The sequence below is a fragment of the Nymphaea colorata genome, chromosome 5 (assembly GCF_008831285.2).
Source record: "Nymphaea colorata isolate Beijing-Zhang1983 chromosome 5, ASM883128v2, whole genome shotgun sequence".
Taxonomy (NCBI): domain Eukaryota; kingdom Viridiplantae; phylum Streptophyta; class Magnoliopsida; order Nymphaeales; family Nymphaeaceae; genus Nymphaea; species Nymphaea colorata.
The window spans coordinates 1629887-1652929 of record NC_045142.1 but is presented as its reverse complement, the minus strand read 5'-3'; the positions used below and the strand labels follow the sequence as shown (position 1 = coordinate 1652929).

The following is a 23043-nucleotide window of genomic DNA, read 5'->3' as shown; positions in this document are numbered from 1 at the left end:
GCAATTATCTTCATTCGGGACAATTTCAGTTCTTCGAAGCTCCTTGCACCATTTCCACATTTAGGCCCTATTTTCACATTTATAAGGGATGAAATGTAGGCAAAAATGGGTATGGCGGGGTTAAACTAGCAAGAACAGATCTCACACCCGAGAGTGGTTTTGCCTGTTATGGAACAAATTAGTGCATTACTAGTCAGGAAAATTATCATTCATAAGCACAAGCAGCACCGATCCATGTTGATTAATAAGACCATGTTGCAAGAACCCGTAACAACTCATCCCTAATCAGCAGGGAACATTCCTTCATTTATTCTGGGAAAAGAAATGAAACGTTACGACAGGACCTTCAATGGTATTCCACACCCGAGAGTTATTTGTTGGAAGAGGCAACCTCTCTCCTCTCTCTCTCTCTCTCCCTCCCTCTAGCTGCTCAAAACTGGCAGAGGTGTGAGACAGAAAGCAGAATGATACCGACAAATTAGATTTATTAATATAGCAACTTTGGAAGAAAAAAGCATCATTATACATAATTGGGCAGTGTATGATATAGATAGGCTGCAACGTCCGCAAAGTGGGCATAAATTTTATACAAAACATAGAACATCTATACAGCTCAAGTCAGTCAGTTTCGCTTCCGCTGAATGTCTTTTCCAGCTACTGTTATGAGAAACCCTTTTCCAGTAGACCAGTCCTTGCATCCCTGAGCATGATGCTGCCTGCTTCAATCCGTGTCTTCTAGAGCAAAGTCAGGTTCCGGTGGCTTCTGTAGCTTCACCAGCTCCCTTGCACTGGCACCAGCATTACTCTTCATGTTCCTTAGCCTGTGAACGCCTCGAAGTGCATTTGCTGCAAAACGGGAAGCATAGATTGTTGCTCCAAGGCTCGACGACCCAGCTGTAACGGAAGCATTGTGCAGCTCACCAAACGCAGTACTTTCTTCTTCCTCTTCCAAGCGGCGGAATTCGGCATTCTTCCTCTTTGAATAGCGTCGCCATGCTGCTTGGATGAAGCAGGCAGCCCAGGTCCGCCACTGCTGCGAGTAGAAGCGGAAAGTGTGCTGGACTTGTCTACTGTGCAGGCGCCTGAATTGGCTTGCAACAAACTTTAACTCGTCGGCTATCAAAGCGAAGGCTTCGACTTCTGTTAGTGCCTTCACAGTCCTAGTAGAAGATGGAAGATTGCCGCCTGACTTGGGATCTAGAGCCCACGTCAGAAGCTCCTCACCGCAAAAATCTCCCTCTTTTAGCAGACCCCGATTGAAGAAGCCACTACGCCCTCCATCTGTTGTCACACTCTCCAGGCGACCACGTATAATGAAGAGCATTTCATCCACAGGGTCTCCTTCCCTCACAATATAAGTATCTTCTGTGTATAGGGCTGGTTTGAGTCGTTCACATATAGCATCAAGCAGGCGTTCATCCATGCTCTCAAACAATGGAACCTGAATAAATGCATCAAAATGTAGATAAGATCCCAATATGGTAGAAAAGGAAAGCTTGTTCTGCGAATGCTCACCCTTCTCACTAAAGCAAGGCAAAGATGGCGCTTGATATCCCTTCTTAGGTCTTTGGGAAGACTTTGAACCAAGTTCTCCTCATCTACTCCTCGTGTCTCTAGCCACTTGTATTGATCATACCGCCTCACACGCTCCCTCAGATCCTTGGGCAGCAAGCGGTGATGCATCCATTGCTCTGAGTCACGTCTTTTCACTCTCATTTCTTCTAGACGAATTGTTAGAGATTGCAGATATGTCTGTCAAATGGAAAAACCAAATCATGAACATTGTGAAAGTACATCCATTTGTGCATGCATATGTTTGTGTCCCTAATTGCAGACATTTGGACAGTACCTGCATGTTTCCAATGAGAAGAGCAAATAAGATGAGCCCTAGTATGGCAAGTGCAATAGAAAATATCACCTCCCAAATATAGGTGCTCGTTTGGAGACCCTGCCCTAGAGTACTGCAAGCAACAACTGAGTTAGCATAGTAGAATGTTGCAGGCCTACAAACGTTCTTACTGAAGCTGAAGACGTAACCAACAAAAATGTGTCATCAAAAGAAAGAGGGTACATTTGAGACATTACAGTTTAAATGCTACAGCAGAGCTTCCAAGGGCTAAAGATACAGTTGCTAGAGATACTAGTTCTTCAGAACTCAAAAACATCTCACAAGTCACAAGGTTTAAAAGAATCATGCTCCTTTCAAGTGTATAGAATTGCCCATTCACTCAGCTATAAATATATCCATGATAAAATTATTTATCCATGGAATCAAAGTGCTAATCACAGACCAGTAAGTGGACCCCTAAAAGGCATGTACAAGGCCAGTCGGGAGTTGGGACAACTGGACAAGACAGCCTAATCAGTGCTAGTTAAATTGTCGAAAGAAATGGAATCATCACTATATCAACAAGCAAACGGTAGAAAATGGAAGCATAACTATCCATGCACAAAGACAAAGTAGAATGACAAATAAAATCAGATCGCGTTACAAAAGATGATCAAAAGTACCATGATTTATAAAAGTCTGCTATAAACGTAGCAAAGTTTTGAATCTCACACAAATAATCCACCATGAATGCTACCAGCGCTCAAACATGAGAACTTACCTTAAGTTCTGCAGACCCCACCACAAGCAATAACAATACTTTGACAGGAACTTCCTTGATGAGACAATGCCTGAGGTCAGTGCTTGACTATAAATTCCAAAGTTGAAGTCATCATTACCATCCCCTCCAGAGCACTTTTGGTTGAAGATACCCTGACTTATTTTATTCCAGGCAGCAAAACCGTCCAAATTCTGATTGCCACAGTACAAGTAATCTATTTTGCAATTTTGTGGACTACAAGCTAAACGCCAACATGCATCTTCACGTTCAATAGCTAGAAGATACCAATAAGCACCAATCGTCTAAAAGACAATGCATAAAGACAGATTTCAGAATTCTCTCATTAACTTTAGACAGGATTTCAAAGAAAATCTGTGCACTACCACTAGCAGTAGAGAACACAAGTTATCCAAATATGCTCATACAGAACATACAATAGAAATTGACATATACAATGGAAACAAACGAGCTTGCAGACATGAAGTTATTCTCTGCATTATGAATGAAACCTTCCATGGTTAAAATATATACAATGTATAAATGTAATAACAAAGGAAATAGGAAACCATGGTCTCGGAATCACTGGCAGATGAAGAAACACTAACAAGAAAAAAGATCGGAAGTAAAACTCCCAGCATCATTAGATATTCATTAGAAGAAAAAGGAAAAGGGCTGGATCCATTGCCACCAAAAATGGGTCACATCATATGGAGACAAAATTAAACATACGTGAAGCACAATTAACTAATATTGAAGGGTCAAAACACAAGGCACGCACATAAACAGTATGCAATAGCAACAACATGCATTATTGTATGTATAACATGTTTTTAACAGTATATAAAACAGCGAACAAGTATTGTATAACCATAACTACAACACAATATATGCAGAACAACAGTATATAAACAGTAAAATAAAAGGAGGCAGTAAGAAAGGCAAGAAAGAAAGGAAGAGGGGGAAAAAATGACACAACAGAAAAATTAGAAGAATAAAATGGGAGGAAGAACAATTTTCAAAACCCACTTTTCCATTTAGCACCTAGATGCCCACCAGATAGTAGATACTCCACCCTAGTCAAAATGCAGGCCACCAGGGCCTAGGCACAATTTTGACTATTACCACTGATAAACCCTTTCATGGAGCCGTACCCATACCATACAGGTATAACAGGGTACGAGTAAGGGTACGCCCATGGGTACACCCTGGGTACGGTCAAAGCAGTACCAGGTACAGTCAAAGTACCCAGGTCCCGCATCAGTCCTTTTTTGGACTCGGTCATTGTTGACCAAGTCCATTTCTATCCAAAAATTAGCGTTTTTTTTGTTTTAAATTTTTAGTGTGTTTATTAATTTCATACTTTGTTCATTAGTTTCTTCTTCACAATCTACATTTTGAATCATGAATGTATTGGCTTGTTGTGTTAGAATTCTTATTTCTGTTATATACACACACACGCATATATATGTGTGTGTGTGTGTGTCACCTGACTGCAAGGTGCAGGTGCAGGAGCGAGTGCGGATGCAGCAATTTTTCAAAAAAAATTAGGTTTTTGGGTGCAGCGAGGGTGTCTATATATGTGTAAATACGTATATAAATCATTTGTTACATATTTAAATATTTAGTAGCCTTATTTATTTATATTTATATATATAATTTTGTGTTAAAGATAATTTAGCTATGTGCACATTTAAAATGGTCCGTTTTCACCCAGTTCGGCAGACCGAACCAGATGTGCTGCCAAAGAAGCAACAGGTGCGACAGGGGTGCAGCAGCTATTTCGAAGCACCCAGGTGATATATGTATACATATATATATAATAATTATATATATATACACACAGAGAGAGAGAGAGAGAGAGTTGTACCTCCGTACCCAATGTTTTTTGAAAATTGTCCGTACAGATACCGTACCTGTGTCTATGTGACATAGCTTCTCACTTGGCTCTCCAGTTCTGCATTTCCTATTCTGGAATTTGCACTTCAGCACCAGAAAATGGTTTGTTCCTTGAAGAAATGAAGTGTAGAAACTAGAAACTAGGAACAAACCCGTGCACGACTTGCTTTTTCAAAGACAACACCAACAAGTGAAAAAGGAAGAAAAGAAAGTGTTTGCTCATTATGAAATAGGGCATATTCCTTCATAACCATTTCTAAATTATATTATCCGTGCATGATCATGAACTATGCAAAACAAATAAAGAAGGTGATATCAGCCATTATAACACCAGGAAGAACTGTAGTAAACCACTCAAGCTGATGCTGTCTACACCATAGCCATAGAAAACTAGTTTTTTTTTCAAAAAAATAAAAAATAAAAACTAAGTCACCTGTGTGCATCATTTTGGGGCCAGCACCAACACGGCAGCAAGCCGGTCCCGTGTGGTAAACCATGCGGGATTAAAATTGTCACTTTTTCGACATGCACTCGACTCCGGTCAACAGCAAGTCGGTGCAGTCAGCGTGTGCGGAGGACATTTTTTTGTTCAATTTACTTTTCAGTTTTAAGGTGTAACCCCTAAAGCTCACACGTGAAAGGGTTTATGCATGAGGTTTTCGAGCGCTAGCCCACCTCCATCGACCTCCTCCTTTTCTCCGGCAAGAATCTGGTTTTTCCTGCTGCCCTCCCTCCTTCATCGCTTGGTAACATCAGTGTTCAACGACATACAAAAAATCCACAACAGCGACGCATGACAGTGAGCAGCGACTGGCGACGATTTTTTTCGTGTTTTTTTTTTGTTTCTTACGAATGTTTTCATGCTTAATATCTTGTTTTTTCCTACTGATTTGCACCAAATTGGTCATGCTCTTCCGAGTTTTTCACTTTTTCATTGTTGTTATTTGTCTTTCGTTAAGATATTTTATATTCTTTCGCTTCTTTATTTCGTATAATGTCAATCTATTTCAGTATTTCTGTTCGAGCCATGCTTTTTCTGTTGAGTTATGCTGTGCTTTTTCTGTTGAGTTATGCTGTCCGACCCATGCTTTTTCTGTTCAGGGATTTTGTTATTAGTTATATATTAGTTATTAACTTTTTTGTTTGTGCTTGTAGGATTTTGAACTTTTAAATCTAGCAGCTGTGCAGCTAAGAAACTCATGTGAGATGCTGTTTTTTTGTGTTATATTATATTAGTGTCCTACAAGTGCAGCTAAGATATACATTAGTGATACATATAGTTGTTACCGAATGCTGTTTTTGAGTATTATCTAGTAGCCGCACTGAAATTTTAGAGATAGATAGATATAATGCTATCATTTATTCTCGGTTGAAATTTTAGAGATAGATAGATAATATACATTCGCACCCGCACTGAAATTTTTTTGGGATTTGCCGCATCCCACACCAGCAACTGCACCCCGCACTCAAGTGACATAGATTAAACACGTCAAAAATAAGTCAGCTGAAAAAAAGAGAAAAAAAAAAGAAAAAAAACACAAAGAATGCATTTTTTAGTTTTTTTGCTTTTTTTGTGTGTTTTTTTGCTTTTTTTATTACAAGATTTTTATTTTCACATTTTTCACATTTTAGTTTTAGGATCTTTTTATATTAGTTGTTTAAAAATTTCCTGAGATTTCTCCAAGAAAAACAACTTTACTGTATCATAGCCGAGAAAAACCTCAAAATTTAAAACCCAAAAACGATGTTTGTGGCTATGGCCTACACTAAGCCATTTCTTCCTCAGAAAAAATAAAGATAAGAAAAATAACCCATGCATCAGAGATAAAATTTTCAATCAATTGATGTAATTTACCCTCCTAGAGAAAGTTGCCGTAGCGCACAACTGGATTATGCACGTAACACTGTTTCAATTTTGGACATTTTACTACTGAAACAACACCAATTTTTACTGGCAAGTGGCAAGTGCCATTCACCTATTATACAATACTGCTTAAGTCAGGAAGATTTTTAGTTTCCGTATGGCTCATCCATCACAATGGAGATTCCCAAATTGGTTTGTCAAAAAAAAATGTACATGTGCGTGTCAGAAACGCATGAAACCCAAATCTCATTTTGAGACTAGTCTGACCAGAAACACTATATTTTTAACGGTCTTTTTTTCAAACAAAAGTTGTACATCCTGTATGCTTTGAAATGTATAAATATACACTTGTCAACAGTCCAAAAATTGGGGGGGGGGGGGGGGGGAATAGGTGGCTCCCGTTAATCATCATATTTTCCTTTGCTTCCAATTAAAAAAGCAGCAAAAAATTACAGATAAATACAAACACTTACATGACTCGCCAGCATGAACCAGAGTAGGTAGTAGGCAGCACCAGCCCAGGCAGTTTCAGCAAAGACACCAGCTGTCCTTTTCAGCTCTGAGGTTAATGGAAGTATTCGGACAAACCTTGGAAGATATTGAAGCAATATGGTATAATGCAACGAAGTTTTTGTAGCCAATACAACTGAACCTTCTGAAGTATGGAGAAATCTAGCTAGTATAATCTGCAGAAGATACAAAACCCTTGCATATTATTTCCACTGTCACTATTCTCAACAACAGGAAAGCTCCTGATAGTTTCTCCAAAATGCAACATATGTGTAAAAAGAGAGATCATTCTGGTGATGAAAATAAAAAAGGCCAAGGATTCAAACTGAAAATTATGGCATCACAAGAACAAAAAATACAGGAACACATGTGATTTTGAGAACATATGGCCATAAGCAATAAATTCTTAACTTCTTGTAAAGGTTACTATGGTCATTCAGATTAGGGAATTTTCACAATATATATCTATATGAATACTTGAACAAAATGTCTTTTCTTAGCGACACAGATGAACATGAGACTTGCAAAGTTTCACCTAAGTCCACTGCTCGATGATTGATTGGATCTATTCTTTCTTGGTTTATCACTATAGTCTATATCTATATCATGGAATGCAATCGTGAACATCATATAGGAGGTAGGAGGTAAAGATAAAAGGGGGCAAGTAATGACTACAGAAGAAGGATCACAACCCACTGCGAACATGCATATGTACAAACTAGTAAGTTCCAGAAGAATTAACTGTTTTAACTTTTGAGTGCAGTCCCTTGAATTGAATTGAGTCACCAAGACCAGATTCAATCACACTGACCATCTCCGGAAGTCTCATACCTCAAGTTAGGTGATGGGGCCATCTCCATATTCCATAACCAGCTAGAGGAAACCCATTTTTATATCTAACTTGTCAAACTGTGGTTCTAATATTCAAGTCAGTTTGAACACAGGCTTCAATTGAACAGAAGAAGCCAGTTCCAGACAAAGCAGATGTTCTAAATGATGGAATGGCTTATTGGCCAGCCCATATATCATATCTTCAGAAATGAACTAACAAACACATTTGTGAATTAACATGTCAGAGACATTTTGTGCTGATGATAATATGAGTTCAGAAAATCCTTTGGGAAACAACAACTGATTCATCCATATCAGAACGACTAACAGTTAAGGCATCATCACTGAAAACCTATGTCACACGGGTGCGGATACGGCGATTTTCAAATTTTTTGGATACGCGGACACGGCTACATTAAATATTATAAAAAACAATAAGATTAAAAAAAACATTAAATTAATAGTTCACTCTTACAATCTTGTTAGAAAATGTGTTTTATCACAAAAGTACTGAATACCTGAAAGGATTGTTCATGAAAATAATTGGATGCATCATAAAAATTTGATAATGAAAAAAAAACATTAAATTAATGACTTATTTTTTGCCGTGTCCGCATCCGTATCCCCGTGTCCACGTGTCGACACGGATACATGGGCATTTTTGCCGTGTCTGTGTGACATAGCTGAAAACAAAACATAATCATAAACAATAAAGAGGCTGAACCATTGGCTAATAAAAATTGCAGATTCTCAGCTCAATAAAGCTTAAAAAGAGATTTTCCAAAGCATATACACTTGCTATGAAGAAGGTAAAACAGCTTTTAAAAATTAAAAAAAAGGGGAAAAAATTTACCTGTGGAATAGGAAGTATGGAGCAAAAATCTATGATAAATTGCTTTTTCAGGTATCTTTTAGCTATCTGCGCAGGGTCTATAACTAGTTCACCTCTACCAAAAACTCTTGATGAAGGAGCAATAAAAGCAGTACGAAATTGCAGATACATGCGAATTCCATAGAAGAGGTCAAGCACAGTGCGCAACGAAATAACGGTGCTGGCCAATTTTCTATCAACCGCAAGGCAATTTGACTTATCATCAACCACCGGAAGGTAAAAAAACAAGGGATCCACTGATATCGCCAGAATACAACACACAACAAAAAGCCTGTTCCATTTTTGGAGGGACTTATTTTGGGGGTCATATATTGTCTTATTTGCCACCTTGAGATCCTCAGGAAATACAGCTCGAGAAACACCAAACCGAAGTGATCGACCAAGCGATCTAAGTCCTTCAGACCCTTTCTGCATTCCCTTCCTAAAGGAGTTTGATTTACCCCGATTTGATGAATTCCATCCCTCCAAGTTAAATCCGCACCTCTTAATCCCACTTTGTGAACTTATGGAAGACCGAGAGTCCAAATCATCAAGTCTGTAAGCAAAATCAGCATCCATATCACCATCAACACCCCAATGATGATGTATCAAATTGGAGAATTATCTATTGTACAGGTCTGTGCATGTCTGTGTGTGTGGGTGTGTGCACACGTGTGGGAAGGGGGTGGATGGTGAAAGAGGTGTTCGGTAAATAGAAGCATATGTGGTGCAGACAATCAAATATTAGAATAAAAGCACAAATCATGTCAACCATCACTATTCAGTTATCAAGGCCTCAGCATAACCTAGCATTACATGCAGTATTCAGTGACCTACTAATAGAAGATCATTTCATGGTAACAAGTTCTTGTCCTTTAGCAATAAAAAGTGTACCAGTTTCAAGGTGACAATTACTTTAGTTCATAAAAGATGCAAAATTCAAGTGCTACAAAGTACAAACAGTATTACCAAGCTACCAAATAGTTTCAACTTTCAATTATACTCAATGCTCATCCATGATATAAGTTCGATAAGTCCCCCTTCTGTAACCCAAGGTAAGGACAATCCTACAGCCACCAATAAATCTAATTATGCTATTTATCCTAGAAAAGTTAATTTCAAAAGAGAATGATCAAGGAAGATAGGAGAAGAAGGAGAAAAAGAAAAGAGGAAAAAAAACATTGGGGATAAATCAAAACACTCTTCAAAAAGAACTCATGTCTTGCAAACAAATAGGCTATGATGATAACTAGTTCTCATCCTTTAGCTATCAAAAAATGTACACTTTCAAAAGTTACTCTATCTGACAACCATTTTAGATTCACAAAAAGTGTAAATTCAGGTGCTACAAATTGTATTACCAAGCTACCAAACAGTTTCAATTGTGGTCAATGCTCATCCACGATACAAGTTTGATTAGTCCCCATCCAACAACTCATAGTAAATCCTACTACTACCAATAAATCTAACTATGCTATTTAGCCTATAATCAATTAAAATGGAAAAGGAATAATCTAAAGGAAGAAGGTAGGAGGGGAAGAAAAAGAAAAGAGAAGAAAAAAGAAGATTGGGGGGTCAAGCAACACACCCTTCCAGCCAAGCACATGTCTTGGGGAAAAAAAGGCTATCACGAAAATGTCCTTGATAATCAAACACAAGGACCATCTGTACCCAAATCCCAACACTTTCCATTAAGTCAGGGAGGAAACATATACCATTGTCTAGTTGCCAGTTGCCACTAATTTCTAATTGCCTTAGCTTGTTCCCGTTCTAAGACAACAAAACAAACAGCTGCGGACTAGGTGCAAACATGACAAAAGACAATATCCTTGCTCTAATTTTTCTCTTACAAAGGGTAGCCCTTTTGTATATGCTTAGTTCTCAAGATAGATGGAATCCATTGCCATCTGGAAGGCACCTTCACATAGAAAAGAAACTGGAATTCCAAAGTTGATTATCAAAAAGGCTTTAGTTCTAGAAAATTCATAGGCTTCTTCAGCTACAAAGTACATTTTATTCTTTCATAAGTTTAGTTCGCCAAAATATTGAAATTCCAAGTCAAATTACAAAATCCACATCACAAAGACACACACTGTAGAAAGATAATGAAAAGTCCAATCAGCAAATCTGCAGATGGAATCAAACAATGGAAAATTTTTATTAGGTTGAAGTATCTTTAAAGCAATCATGAAATGAAGACCATGGCAGAACAAGAACAAATTTTGGGTTGCCATGCTCATTCACAATCCATGCAATGCAAGTGAAAAGATACCCGGTAAAATTGAATGCATTTGAAGAAAGAGATACCTTACAAACTTTTCTCTTTGACCTCCCATAAGCTGCGACTTATAACCACAATCAAACATTTTTTGCTATCGCTAGAATCAAAGTAGCCTAACATAAAATATGCTATTGCTATTGTCCAGCTGCCCCTTTCTTGGTTCCAGACAAAATTCAGGGAGTAAACTGCACCAAGATCAAGAAAAATTGTGAAACCAAATGCACCAAAACCCTATAATAAGATATAGAGAAGATACACATGCATGCATACAAACACATGTGTGTGTACATATAAACGATCCAAGGTGCTGTTAGGAGTCATCATTGGATATGGATCTAAAACCAATTGGATCAAATTAGTGCAGTCAATGTCTAGATTTATTGTTATGCACGTGCTTGTAATTATTTTATAAGTGAAGAATATTACTGTCCTTTGCACGGTTGTCACACATTACCCTTGTATATAGACAATGGGAACAGGCCACAGTAATATAAGTTGGGATCGTGACAATATAACATGGACAATCCATTTCAGCACCCCTCTTCTTCTTCCTCTTCTTTCTTGTGCAGGTTAAGTCTGGGGAATCACAGATAACCTACCATGGTACCAGACCAGTGTTAAATTCAGAGCTTGTGATTGATTCCAAAAGGAGAGTCTCAAGAAATCTGTCTACTTTGAATACCTTTCCCTTAAATTCTGTATTCTTATTTTCCTAAAGCATCATTAGTTCAATCTTGTTTTTGGCTTCCTTCAATTTTCTTTCTGTTGCTGATCATTCAGGTTTTTTTCTCTAAAAACCATAATGCCTTTCTCTCATATACACAACCCTTCCTTTTCAGCTCTTTCTTCTGCTTGATCAACTGCATCATTCTGGTGTGTCCTTTCCTCCGTAAGAATCACCGATCCTAGGGATAGGGAGGAAAGTTGTGAAAAGGAAATGAGAAAAGGAATGGAGAGAACAGAAAAGTAGGTGACTAGAGAAAAAGAGTGTGTGGAGATGGGACCGGTTGAATCCAATCCTGATATATAAAGACAACATGGCCAGAGAATTTAACTTAGTTTCTAATACACCATTTTCTGACCTTCAGCTTGCACGGAAGCCAGTGGAAAGCTCTGTTGCTTCTAAGTTCTAACTCTACTCAGAGACGAACAACATCAAGAACAAGCCCGCATCAAGAATATCAAATACACAAGTTTATCAACCAAACAACACAACCTCCATTAAGAGAAAAGTAACCACAGAGTTAAACAACAGCATTCTAAAATCTAAACTAACTCGAAGGTTAAAAAATGGTAGTTGGGATCTGAAAAAGTAAATCCCTTTCACTTCAAGTTAATTGCAACAATCAACAAGAAATGATCACAAAGATTAAAATTTAAAACTTCATTCAGGTGGAGGCAACAAGACTATGGGAGTTCACAATCCTAATGACCAAGAGCTACAAACAGCCTGAGATGCTCAAAATACCGAACCAAAACCAAAGTCATCATTAACATCCCATGTCTGAGCTCACATTCCAAGCACCAAATGAACAAGTGAGACTACCGTGATTTTCCATGTTATCAACAAATAGGTCAGATTAATTCAGGCTTCCAGATACCACAAAAATCAAATGATTTTCAAACAAAAATTTATACCGCCATCAAATGCTATTTGTCAAAAATCAAAAGTTGGACACAAGTCCATTAAGGCCCTCAAATGACTAATCAAAACTAGTGAAGACTAGTCAATCTGAATCAGTCCAGGTTGACTGACCAAAATGAAATTAATAAAAAATATGTGAAAAATTAATATGCCAAAGGCAATAAAAGAAACAAATTAACCTCATAAATCAAGCAAACCACATAGTTTAGACTTCTATATATATATATATATATAAATCAAGCAAACCACATAGTTTAGACTTCTATATATATATATATATATATATATATATATATATATATATATATATATATATATATATAGAGAGAGAGAGAGAGAGAAAGCGAAGCTCCCTCTTCTTCACAAAAAGGAAAAACAAACTAACCAAACATAGGACTGTCTCAAAAACCTACTAACTATTCACCACTAGTAGTGCAGTTCATGGCCCTACTGACCATGTGGCTGGGTACCGACTAAGCAAATAGTTGACTAGGCGGCTAGTCACCTGGCTTGACAAGGTAAAATCACCAAAATCGCACCCTATGTCTCAGAAAAACTTCAGAACAAAGCTATACCTAAGGGAGCCACAAGTACATGGTCCAGTCTACAAATTTCTCCAGGAATAGACAACTAAGAAAGGAAACAATCTAACTAAAGCTTCTGATTTGAGGTTCTTAAGGCAGATGATAGCTGCAACTCCATTGCATTTGTAGATTTTAATATAAAATCTATGGAAATTTTTCGTAGTCCAGAATCCCAACCAATAGAAACATGAACAGAGTGAATCTTAGTCATCTTCTGGAAGCAAATGTAGACACCCCTCACCACCCCTTCCAAAAAGAGAAATTAATTCCTATCTGAGTATCAAGGCAATACCTGAGATTAAAAAGGTAATTTCCTCTTGAAATGAGAAAACAAGTGACACAAGAGCTTATATGCCTACTTTGGAAAAAAATTTCAGATTTCTACTCCAGAATCCCAACAGATACGGAGACAAACAGGCAACTTAATCATCTTCGGGCCTCCTCACCAAAAGAAGCAAATATAAACACCCCTCCCCCAAATAGGAGAAATACAATTTTATCAAGGTAATGCCCAAGATAAAAAGGCAGTTCTTCTCTTAAAAAGAGACATGGATCTTACTCGTTGAAAGGGTACATGACATTGGTGGTCCTTCAAATTAAGGCAAAATCACATGAGCATATTCAGAAAGGACTGACTGAAACAGAATAGCCCACGCTAGGAAAAGCATCAATTTAGAACATTTTTGTTTCTGGTGATGCAGTTTCTTGGTGGATCCGAGTCGGAAACCAGTAGAAATTTGGTCAGATCATCCAAATACTTCAGTCAACAAATGTGACTAAAATGACACCAACTCATTGGATAAAAAATAAATAAAAAATAAAAAACGAAAAAAACGATCCTTCGAATTAAGGAAAAAGTGAATGAGGATATTCAAAGAGAACTGATGGAAACGAAACTGTCCAAGCTAGGAAAAACATTAGGTTAGAATATTTTGCTCTTGGTGTTCCTTGGCAGATCCAAGCTATGTTACATTTGGTGAGGAGGTGCGGGAGAAACAAATTTCAAAAAACTTGGGTGCAGGTGTGGGCATATATATATATATAGCATCAAACTGCAAATATATGCAATAAATGAAGAGAAAAAACAAGGGGAAAAATCTGCATAAACACAGTAAAAATACTAAAAGGAAATGAAAAAAAACTCTGTTACAAACTCACAACAGAAGTGATGCACATAAGTTTGCAATAAACTGGAATACAACAGAAAATGAGAAAAGTAGGCAAATGCTGCGAATAAAACAGAAAAAGAAAATCAGTCGACCATATAGCAAATACAACAGAAACACAGACATATGCTGATATGCAGCAAAGGAAAAAACGACATCACACGAAAATAATATAAACGAAAACAGTAGATAATACAAAGACACTAAACAACAAAACAGAAAAAGATCAGTCGACCATGCTCAACCCCAGAGAGCATCAAACGAGAAGGGAAACAAGCAAATGAAGCACGAAAACGAGAGAGCAAACCAGGAAGGGACGAAACGCCGGAGAGAAACGCGGGTCACGGGAAGGGGGCTGAATCTTGGCGGAGAGGAAAAATCAAAGTGGGGATGAATCTCGCCCAGACAAAACGACCTTTCGCTGCTCAAATCAGCCTGAAGGTTGCCGGAAGCTCGCCCCAGAAGCCCGCGCCGGAAACTCGCCGGGAGTTGGGAAGCTCCCACGGGGCAGGGAAAGTAAACGATCGAAATGGCGATCGATCGATCGAGCCCTAGTCCTAATTAACCATCGATTCTTCTAAAAAAAAACTTCGCAAGGAAGACGATTCTGTCCTCCATACGGTGTGACCGCACCCGTCTCACGGGTGACTCGAATCGGGTGCACAACAAAGTATCGACGAAAATAGGCAGGTGCAGCTGACTGCACTGGACGCGCATTGACTCCATGGCGTGTCCGAGCAGCACCTGCGGCTGCTGGGTGCATTTTGAAGCATCCATTTGAGAAAAAAAAAAAAAGAAGCAAAAGTGAGCCAACTGACCTCAAAAGTTCAATACCCATAAGAATCGAACTGGTGAGAAATGACATACACCTCAACTGTGCAATGCGGGTGCGCGGTGAATTTTAGACCATTGATTTGAGGAAGATAGAGAGAGAACGAGAAAGAGAGAGCCAGCCAACCCAACTCAAAAGTTCACCCATAAGAATCGCACTGATTAGAGACTACCTACACCTTCAACTTGTCAATGGCGAGTGCTGGGTGCATTTTAAAGCATCCATTTGACAAAAAGAGGAAGAAAGAATCAGGAAGACTATCATTCTGCATGAAAAGTCGGTTATAGGGGCGTTCAAGTTCGTATCCACATATGTATAAGAACTCAGAGATCATAAATGACGAAACCAAGATCAGAAAACAGTCAAATCACATAGGAGTCAGAAGTAATAGAATGAGCTTAATTTTCGTGCTTCGACCATCCTTATAAAAAAAAAAAAGCCGCACAAGATAACAACAATTCCCAATTGTACGAGATAAATACAACAGAAGAGACTAATCCGATAGATGAACATCATATATTACACCAATGATGGTAAAGGCAGATCCCTGCGGGCAAAAGGAAGCTGATCGGATGCGCTGAAACAAAATTGCATCTTATGGAGAAGAAGAAGGAATATTCGGTGTTTCTCTGCAGCAAAGAAGGAATCGGTGGGTGATGAAGGAAAAATGAGAATGAGAAGAAGGGAAGACGAACCACAGAAAAGGGCAATCGGTTGACCTGAAACCAATGAATGGCCTTCAATAAAACAACGCGGGGATCGCTGCTGAAAAAAAAGGAAAAAAGAAATTGTTGGGAAAGAAACGAAACAGACGAAGGAGAAGGAAAGAGCGCAATCGGTTCACCTGAAACCTACGCCCTTCAAATACATCCCCGGACGAATCCCTGCAACTAAAAACATGAAACTCAAATCTAATACGATAATATATAGACTATCGGAAGAAGAAGAATAAGGGTAGGAGGAAGAGGAGGATGTCTGACCGTCGCCGGCGTCATTTGACGGCCTGTCGACCTGGTTCGAAGGGATGGGGCTGCGGAGATGGAGTTGCCTTGACGGGGACAAGAAGAAGAGGATGTCTTCATTGTCTTGTCATCTGCTTTGACCGGGATGGGAGCCGCGCTGTGTCGGAACTATTTTGTTCCAACCATTTTGGCCGAAGACGATTATCGAAACGAAAAAGCTTGTGGAGAACGGCGGTTCCACCGGTTCTTCTGTCCGAATCACTGACCTACAAAGCCGGGACGTGTTTGAATTGAACCACGGCATCGACTCAAGGGCTGCGCTGACACGAGTCGATAACTGGGTCAGCTCGACTCGATGATACAACATCACAATAGTATATTGCTCATAGTTGCCAAACCCATGACTCGGACTTGGATCCATATTTGGATCACATTATCAGATCAGCGAGTTGACTCATCAAAAGTTTATTTCATTATACAACGGTGATAAGACATTTGGATCCAGATTTGTACCAATAGTTAGTAGTACTTGGTTCTTACTTCGATTTGGAATTTTTGTTGCTTGCTAATTTGATTATCTTTCATGTAAAATGTTATAATGAATAATTAAATAAGATTTTTCTATTTGTATTATGTATTTAAAACTTCATTGTAAAATTTTGTACGGTGAATATGATAAAACTCCACCACCACAGCCAAAATCCCCTTTCTTTCTCATTTGTCTTTGAGTTTAGAGTTGCTTTGGTACATACGTGAACTTATACTTATGCACATCAACTCGAGAGTCTTCATAAGATGTTGTAATAAACAATTATTTATTCACTTGTTGAGATATCATTATTTATTTTAGTAATAAAAACTGGAAATACTACAGTCTTTACAAGACCAAACGATGAGCTAGTTCGTTAAATATGTTATTCATTGGTAGATAGGCTTTTAAAATTTTCTTAAAAAATAAAAAAAGTCTTATTGTTGCAAGTCGCTAAAAAAGTGGAATAACCCACAAATAAGTACGATGACTTGAAAGTATAAATAAACATCCAACGTAATCACCTTAAATCTTACATGCAATTAAAATCAGGGTAATGGGGGCTTTATTGTAAATAAATAAATATTTCCCTTTCATTTCTTTTGTACAATTAAACAAACATTAGTTTTTGATATATTTTTTCTCACTTGTTTTCGTTTCTATCCAAAGCTTTTTTCCCTTTCCTTCTTCATCAATTTCCCTCTCTTTATTTTTTGTTTCATCTTCCTCCATTAAATTTCTTCATTAATTTTATCCCTTTCATTTTGTTTCATATTTCTTCTTTAAATTTGCATCCATCCAAACGGTGTTATTGTGGTGGGAGTTCTCTTGGCAGGTGTCCGATCGTTGAAGAGAGAAAAGGAGGGAAAAAAAAAATTGGAGGGGCAGAGGCGCTCTTGTGACTGTAGAAGGTCACTGAGAAGGAAAGAGAAGATGGATGCAGTGGTTACTGCGTGTGAAGAGTGCATGGAGAAGAGAAGAGAAGAAGAAGGATAGAAAAGATGAAGGGCAGCCTCTTGGAGTATTCCTTTTCCAGGTGTTTATGTTTCTTTGCCCCTTTATTTTTGTTCTTATCGTTCTGTCGGTCAAAATGGTGTTGGACGGAGACAGAGGTGAAATGGTCTCTGATATACTGGCTTTATCTCTTCACAAGGGAATCCTTTTGCCTGTGGTTTTTTCACCAAGATTGGGGGTTTTCCATGTTAAATTGCGTGTTCGTTTGGCTGGCTAATTTTCTCCATGATTTTATCTTGTTCCTCTACTGTAAAGACAGGCCGCAGTGTGAAAACCACAATATGCATATTATGCACTAACCTTGTAGGTAAATTCAACTAGTTGTCACATGAATGACACCAGTTGTTGTAGGTATCGCACCAGTTGTTGTTTGCGACCCACTGCCGATTTACATGGTGTGCACTAGCGACATATATGTGTGATTTGTACATTGTGCATCTCAAGGTTCATAGAGTGCACTTGTTTTTTTACACAACTAGTGGTGTTTGGAGCACACAATAAGGATAAGCTTCATCAACATATATAGGGCTGTATCGGCTGGCATAAATGGTTGACGTACAGGGAATTAAACCAAATACTGGCCGGCCTTCTACCATTCGCTGGTCCAACCGGTTACTCTAAACTCCTTAGGCAAGAGGGTGGTAGGTTGTAAGAAGATAATGTGAACAATGCATCTTAGGTTGATCAAGTCGTAACCTCGCCATTTTGTCTCTTGAACTTTCTTGAAGTGTTGTCTTTCTAAGACTTAGTGGTCGAACCCACCTTCAACTCATAGAAGTACTTGAAAGTTACTGAAACCTGAAATTGACAGCGAGGTCGCCTTCAGTTAAAATATAATTACTTAAAAGTTAATGAAACGTCAAACTACAGGTAGTTTGGTTGCTTGGAATAGGACGTGCACAACACAACATAAGATGAAATTCATGCATGGACCACCAACTAGTGGTGGATCCACATACAAGTTGTTGACGGGTTTTGTTATTCGGGTCCGGATCCGTACCCGATCCGGTTTGTCCTAATTAGGACTACTTATACTTCTGTAAACCCTAATCTTTGAGTTAATGAAGTGTTGAAGAGAGAGAGTGTCTGGAGGCTAGTGGGCACCAGACCTCCTCACCCGTGGTTTTTCTTCCCTCGAGTCGAGGGTTTTCCACGTTACATCTGTGTGCTTTCTTCTACTCTCGTGCACATTTTGTTTCTACATGGTATCAGAGCCGTCGGACTTGGAGAAAACAAAATCTGTTTTTTTTTGTTCTATGGTTGTGAAGTTCCAACCCTGACTGCCGCCGCCGCTACCACCGTCGCCGTCGCTACCACCACCGCCGCCGCTGCCCTTGCTGCGCCGCCGCTGCCCTGGCTGTGACCGTGACCACCGCCGCTGTCGCCGCACCGTGGCCGCGTGACTGCCTCCGTCGCTGCCCCGCCGTGGCTGTGACCGCTGCTGCGTCGCTGGTGTCGTGACTGCCGACGCCAACGTCTCTGCCAACGCCTCTGCCGACGCCGACGTCCGACCACCGACGCCGACGTCCGACGCCGTCGCCTCTTCTCGGCGCGCGCTGCCAAGCGCGGCCCTCTGCTTCCGCCGTGTCCTGCTGCTTCCGCAGCTCCCGCCGCTTCCGCTGTTGATCCCCGACTGCGTCATCTCACCTCTTCTCTCGGTTACTGCTGCTGTGTGTGTTCTTTGGCAGCCACTTCTACCTCGTGATCATGGCTGACTCGTCTTCTTCTTCAGTCAACACTACTCTGCCTGATGTTGTGTCTGCGCGGACTGATCATGTACCGGTTCAGGTTACCACCATTCAACTTACCAAGGAGAACTATTCCCGATGGTCTGCTGCGATTACCATGGGGATTGCTGGGCGAGGACGCATTGCCTATGTGAATGGGAGAAAGGTTGAACCTGCTGCAGATAGTCTGGCTTGGGATACATGGTTTCTTGAAGACAACCAGGTCAAAACCTGGATTGTCAATTCAGTGTCCCCGGATATCCAACCCCTCATTCTTCGTAAGAAGACTGCAAGGGATATGTGGATTATTTTGGAGCAGATGTATGGCCAAAAGAAAAGGAAAGTTCGTGTGTATCAACTTATGAAGGATGTATATTCCCTGCGACAAGGTGCTCTCTCGGTTGCAGACTTTTATGCAGCATTAAAATCTAAGTGGGAGGACCTTGACTATCACTCTGATATTCCATGGAGGTGTCCTCACGACCAGATGCAGTACATGACTGATAAATGGGAAAACAGGGTATTCCTTTTCTTATCCGGACTGAATGATGACTTTGAAAATATAAGGAGTCAGATTCTTAACTCTGACGAATCATTTAGTATTGAAGATGTCTATTCCCGTGTTGAAGCTGAAGAACAGAGAAGGCTGCTCTCTAGTGGACGAAAGGGGGAAGAACAGTCTGCCTATGTTAGCCGTGCCCCTGTGGGAACTCCTCGTTCTTCTCGAAAATGTACTCATTGCAAAAAACTTGGTCATACTAGGGATTTTTGTTGGGACCTGTATCCAGAGAAGAAGGATAGTAGGGGGAGGTCTTCGAGTGGGAAGAAGCCTGTATCGTCTGCAACAAGTCTGAGTGATGGGAAAGGTTCTATTTCTGCAGAGCAGATCCGTGAGCTACGAGCATATTTGAGCAAGATTGATGTTGGTCAGGCAGATACACCAGATGAGGTGAAGATCAATCAGGCATTGGCTGTTTCAGGGGGAGAAGGTACTTCTTCTATGGGTGAATGGATTGTTGACAGCGGTGCCACTCATCACATGACTGGCAACCCCAAGCTTTTCCATGACTACAAGCTATCCTCGGGAAAGGAACGTGTGTCCCTTGCCGATGGTTCCTTTACTTCAGTGGCAGGGAAAGGGAGTCTTTCCTTGTTAAATAATTTTTTAGTTCATGATGCCTTACATGTTCCTCATCTTCCCTTAAATTTGTTATCTGTTAGTAAGATTACCAAGGAACTGAAGTGTGAGCTTATATTTTCTGAAAAACGTTGTGTTTTGCAGGACTTGGTGACAGGGAAGAGGATTGGGATTGGTTTGGTGTCTGATGGGCTGTATCGGCTTCCTATACGCGTTGTCACAGCTCTTATGTCAGCAGTCAGCAGAACAGAGAAGAAGGAGGAAGAGTGTCGTCAGTTATTTTTGTTTTGGCATGAACGCCTTGGTCATCTCCCATTTGGGATTTTGAAACATTTGTTCCCTGAACTATGTTCTAGTTTAAACATTTCCATGTTATCATGTGATGTGTGTCAGTTTGCGAAGCATGTTAGAGCTTCTTATCCAATTTCAAATAGTCGTTCTAATAAAGCTTTCTCCTTGGTTCATTCTGATGTGTGGGGGCCTTCGGGCATTCATTCTCGTGGTGGTTTTCAATACTTTATAACCTTTATAGATGATTATTCAAGATGTACCTTTGTGTATTTGTTGAAAGATCGTAGTGAGGTGCCTCACATTATTGAAACTTTCATCCTCCTAGTGGAAAACCAATATGGAAATTCTGTCAAGACTTTTCGGTCTGATAATGCTCGTGAATATCTGTGTCTCACTGTTGAAGAATTCTTTCGAAAGAGGGGGATTGTTCATGAGACATCCTGTAGTTATACCCCCCCTCAAAATGGGGTTGCTGAGAGGAAAAATCGTCAGTTGCTCAATGTCACCCGAGCCATACTGTTCCAAAGACATCTCCCAAAATACTATTGGGGTGATGCAATCCTTACTAGTGTCTACTTGATTAATCGCATGCCCAGTCGTGTGCTAAAGGGTCGTACTCCATACTCTATGCTTCCAGGGAGTAGTCAACCTTTTCATCTTCCTCCTCGAGTCTTTGGATGTGTGTGTTTCATACATAACCACAGTCCCAATGTGAAAAAACTTGATCCCAAATCTATTAAGGGCGTCTTTCTTGGGTATTCTTCCACTCAAAAAGGTTATAAATGTCTAGATCCTACCACTGGTCGTCTTCACATTACCAAAGATGTCACATTCTTGGAACATGTCTCCTATTTTGGTGAGAATTCTCTTCAGGGGGAGAAATTAATGTCTAAGGAAGAGTATTCTCCCACACAGGAAATTCAGTTTACAGACTTTATGGATTACAGGCGTGAAGAGAATCCTGTTGCCAAGGTGCTTGGCAAAGATGAAGATGGCAAAGATGAAGAGGGGACGACTACTGATGTACATGAACAGGAGAAGGAGGGAGAGCATCCTTTGGTGACAGAACAAGAGGGTAATCGTATGTTTGGACAGGTGTATTCCAGGAGAAGAGCTTGTACTGACAAGGTGATTGATGATGAGGAGGTTACACCGAATCCCAATCCTACTTCTTCCTTGGATGATCCAAGTCGTGTACAGAAGCAAGATGTTGGAAAAGAAAAGGAGGATCTTCCTATTGCCTTGAGAAAGGGGGTCAGGTCATGTACCCAGCACCCTATTGGTAACTTCGTATCTTACTCTAGATTGAGCACTGACTATAAATGTTTTGTATCCTCCTTGGCTGTGGTTGTGATTCCCAGGAATGCTACAGAGGCTCAGGGTGACACTAAGTGGTCTCATGCAATGAAAGAAGAGATGGAAGCTTTAGACAGAAATCAGACATGGGAGGTGGTTGATATTCCTGAAGCAGCCCACTTGGTTGGGTCGAAGTGGGTCTACACTGTTAAGTACAAACCAGATGGTAGCATTGAAAGGTACAAAGCACGATTGGTGGCCAAGGGGTTCAGTCAGAAATATGGGATCGACTACTTAGAGACGTTTACTCCTGTTGCAAAGATGAAGACTGTTAGAGTTATTATTTCATTGGCGGTGCTGAAGGGTTGGGAGATGTGCCAACTTGATGTAAAAAATGCCTTTCTCAATGGAGATCTCGAAGAGGAAGTGTACATGTGCATGCCACCAGGTTTTGAGAAGCCTGGAAAATGCTGTAAATTGAAGAAAGCTTTGTATGGGCTGAAACAGTCTCCCCGAGCATGGTTTGAACGACTCAGACTTGTTATGAAGAAACATGGCTACAAACAAGGAAATGGAGATCATACCCTGTTTGTAAAGAGAAGAGAGAGTAAAGTTACTCTACTATTGGTTTATGTTGATGATATGATTGTTACAGGTGATGATAAGGAAGAGATAGCAAGATTAAAGGGTTTACTATCTACTGAATTCGATCTAAAAGATCTTGGTAAGCTGAAGTATTTTCTGGGTATTGAAATTGCTAGATCAGGTACAACTCTTGTACTTAGTCAAAGGAAGTATACCCTGGATCTACTAAAAGAGACAGGAAAACTGGGATGCAGACCAGCCTCTACTCCTATAGATGCTGGGCATAAACTTGGTAGCAAAGATGGAGAACTGTTGGGTGAAGAAGCTAAAGGGAGATATCAACGTCTAGTTGGCAAACTGATTTATCTCACTCTGACTAGACCTGATATCACATTTGCTGTAAATGTGATGA

The 23043-nt window shown here is 39.8% G+C and overlaps 1 protein-coding gene across 17 annotated transcripts; it reads right to left on the bottom strand.

Moving 5' to 3' along the window:
• Positions 1-465: 465 nt before the first annotated feature.
• LOC116254332 (probable cyclic nucleotide-gated ion channel 5) lies at positions 466-16225 on the bottom strand. 17 transcript variants are annotated; one of them, XM_031629675.2, is made up of 11 exons: positions 16070-16225; positions 15934-15973; positions 15809-15854; positions 15613-15718; positions 10889-11047; positions 8564-9137; positions 6843-7055; positions 2610-2911; positions 1850-1961; positions 1516-1752; positions 466-1441 (listed from the first exon to the last, which is right to left on the bottom strand). In XM_031629675.2, the coding sequence occupies exons 5-11, from the start codon at positions 10945-10947 to the stop codon at positions 722-724; spliced, it is 2217 nt and encodes a 738-aa protein (XP_031485535.1). In that variant the 5' UTR covers positions 10948-11047; positions 15613-15718; positions 15809-15854; positions 15934-15973; positions 16070-16225; the 3' UTR covers positions 466-721. The 17 variants fall into 17 exon arrangements, with proteins under 17 accessions (XP_031485535.1, XP_031485538.1, XP_031485539.1 ...); XM_031629678.2 differs by having other exon boundaries at positions 15809-15851; XM_031629679.2 differs by having other exon boundaries at positions 15934-15979; positions 16070-16217.
• Positions 16226-23043: the final 6818 nt, after the last annotated feature.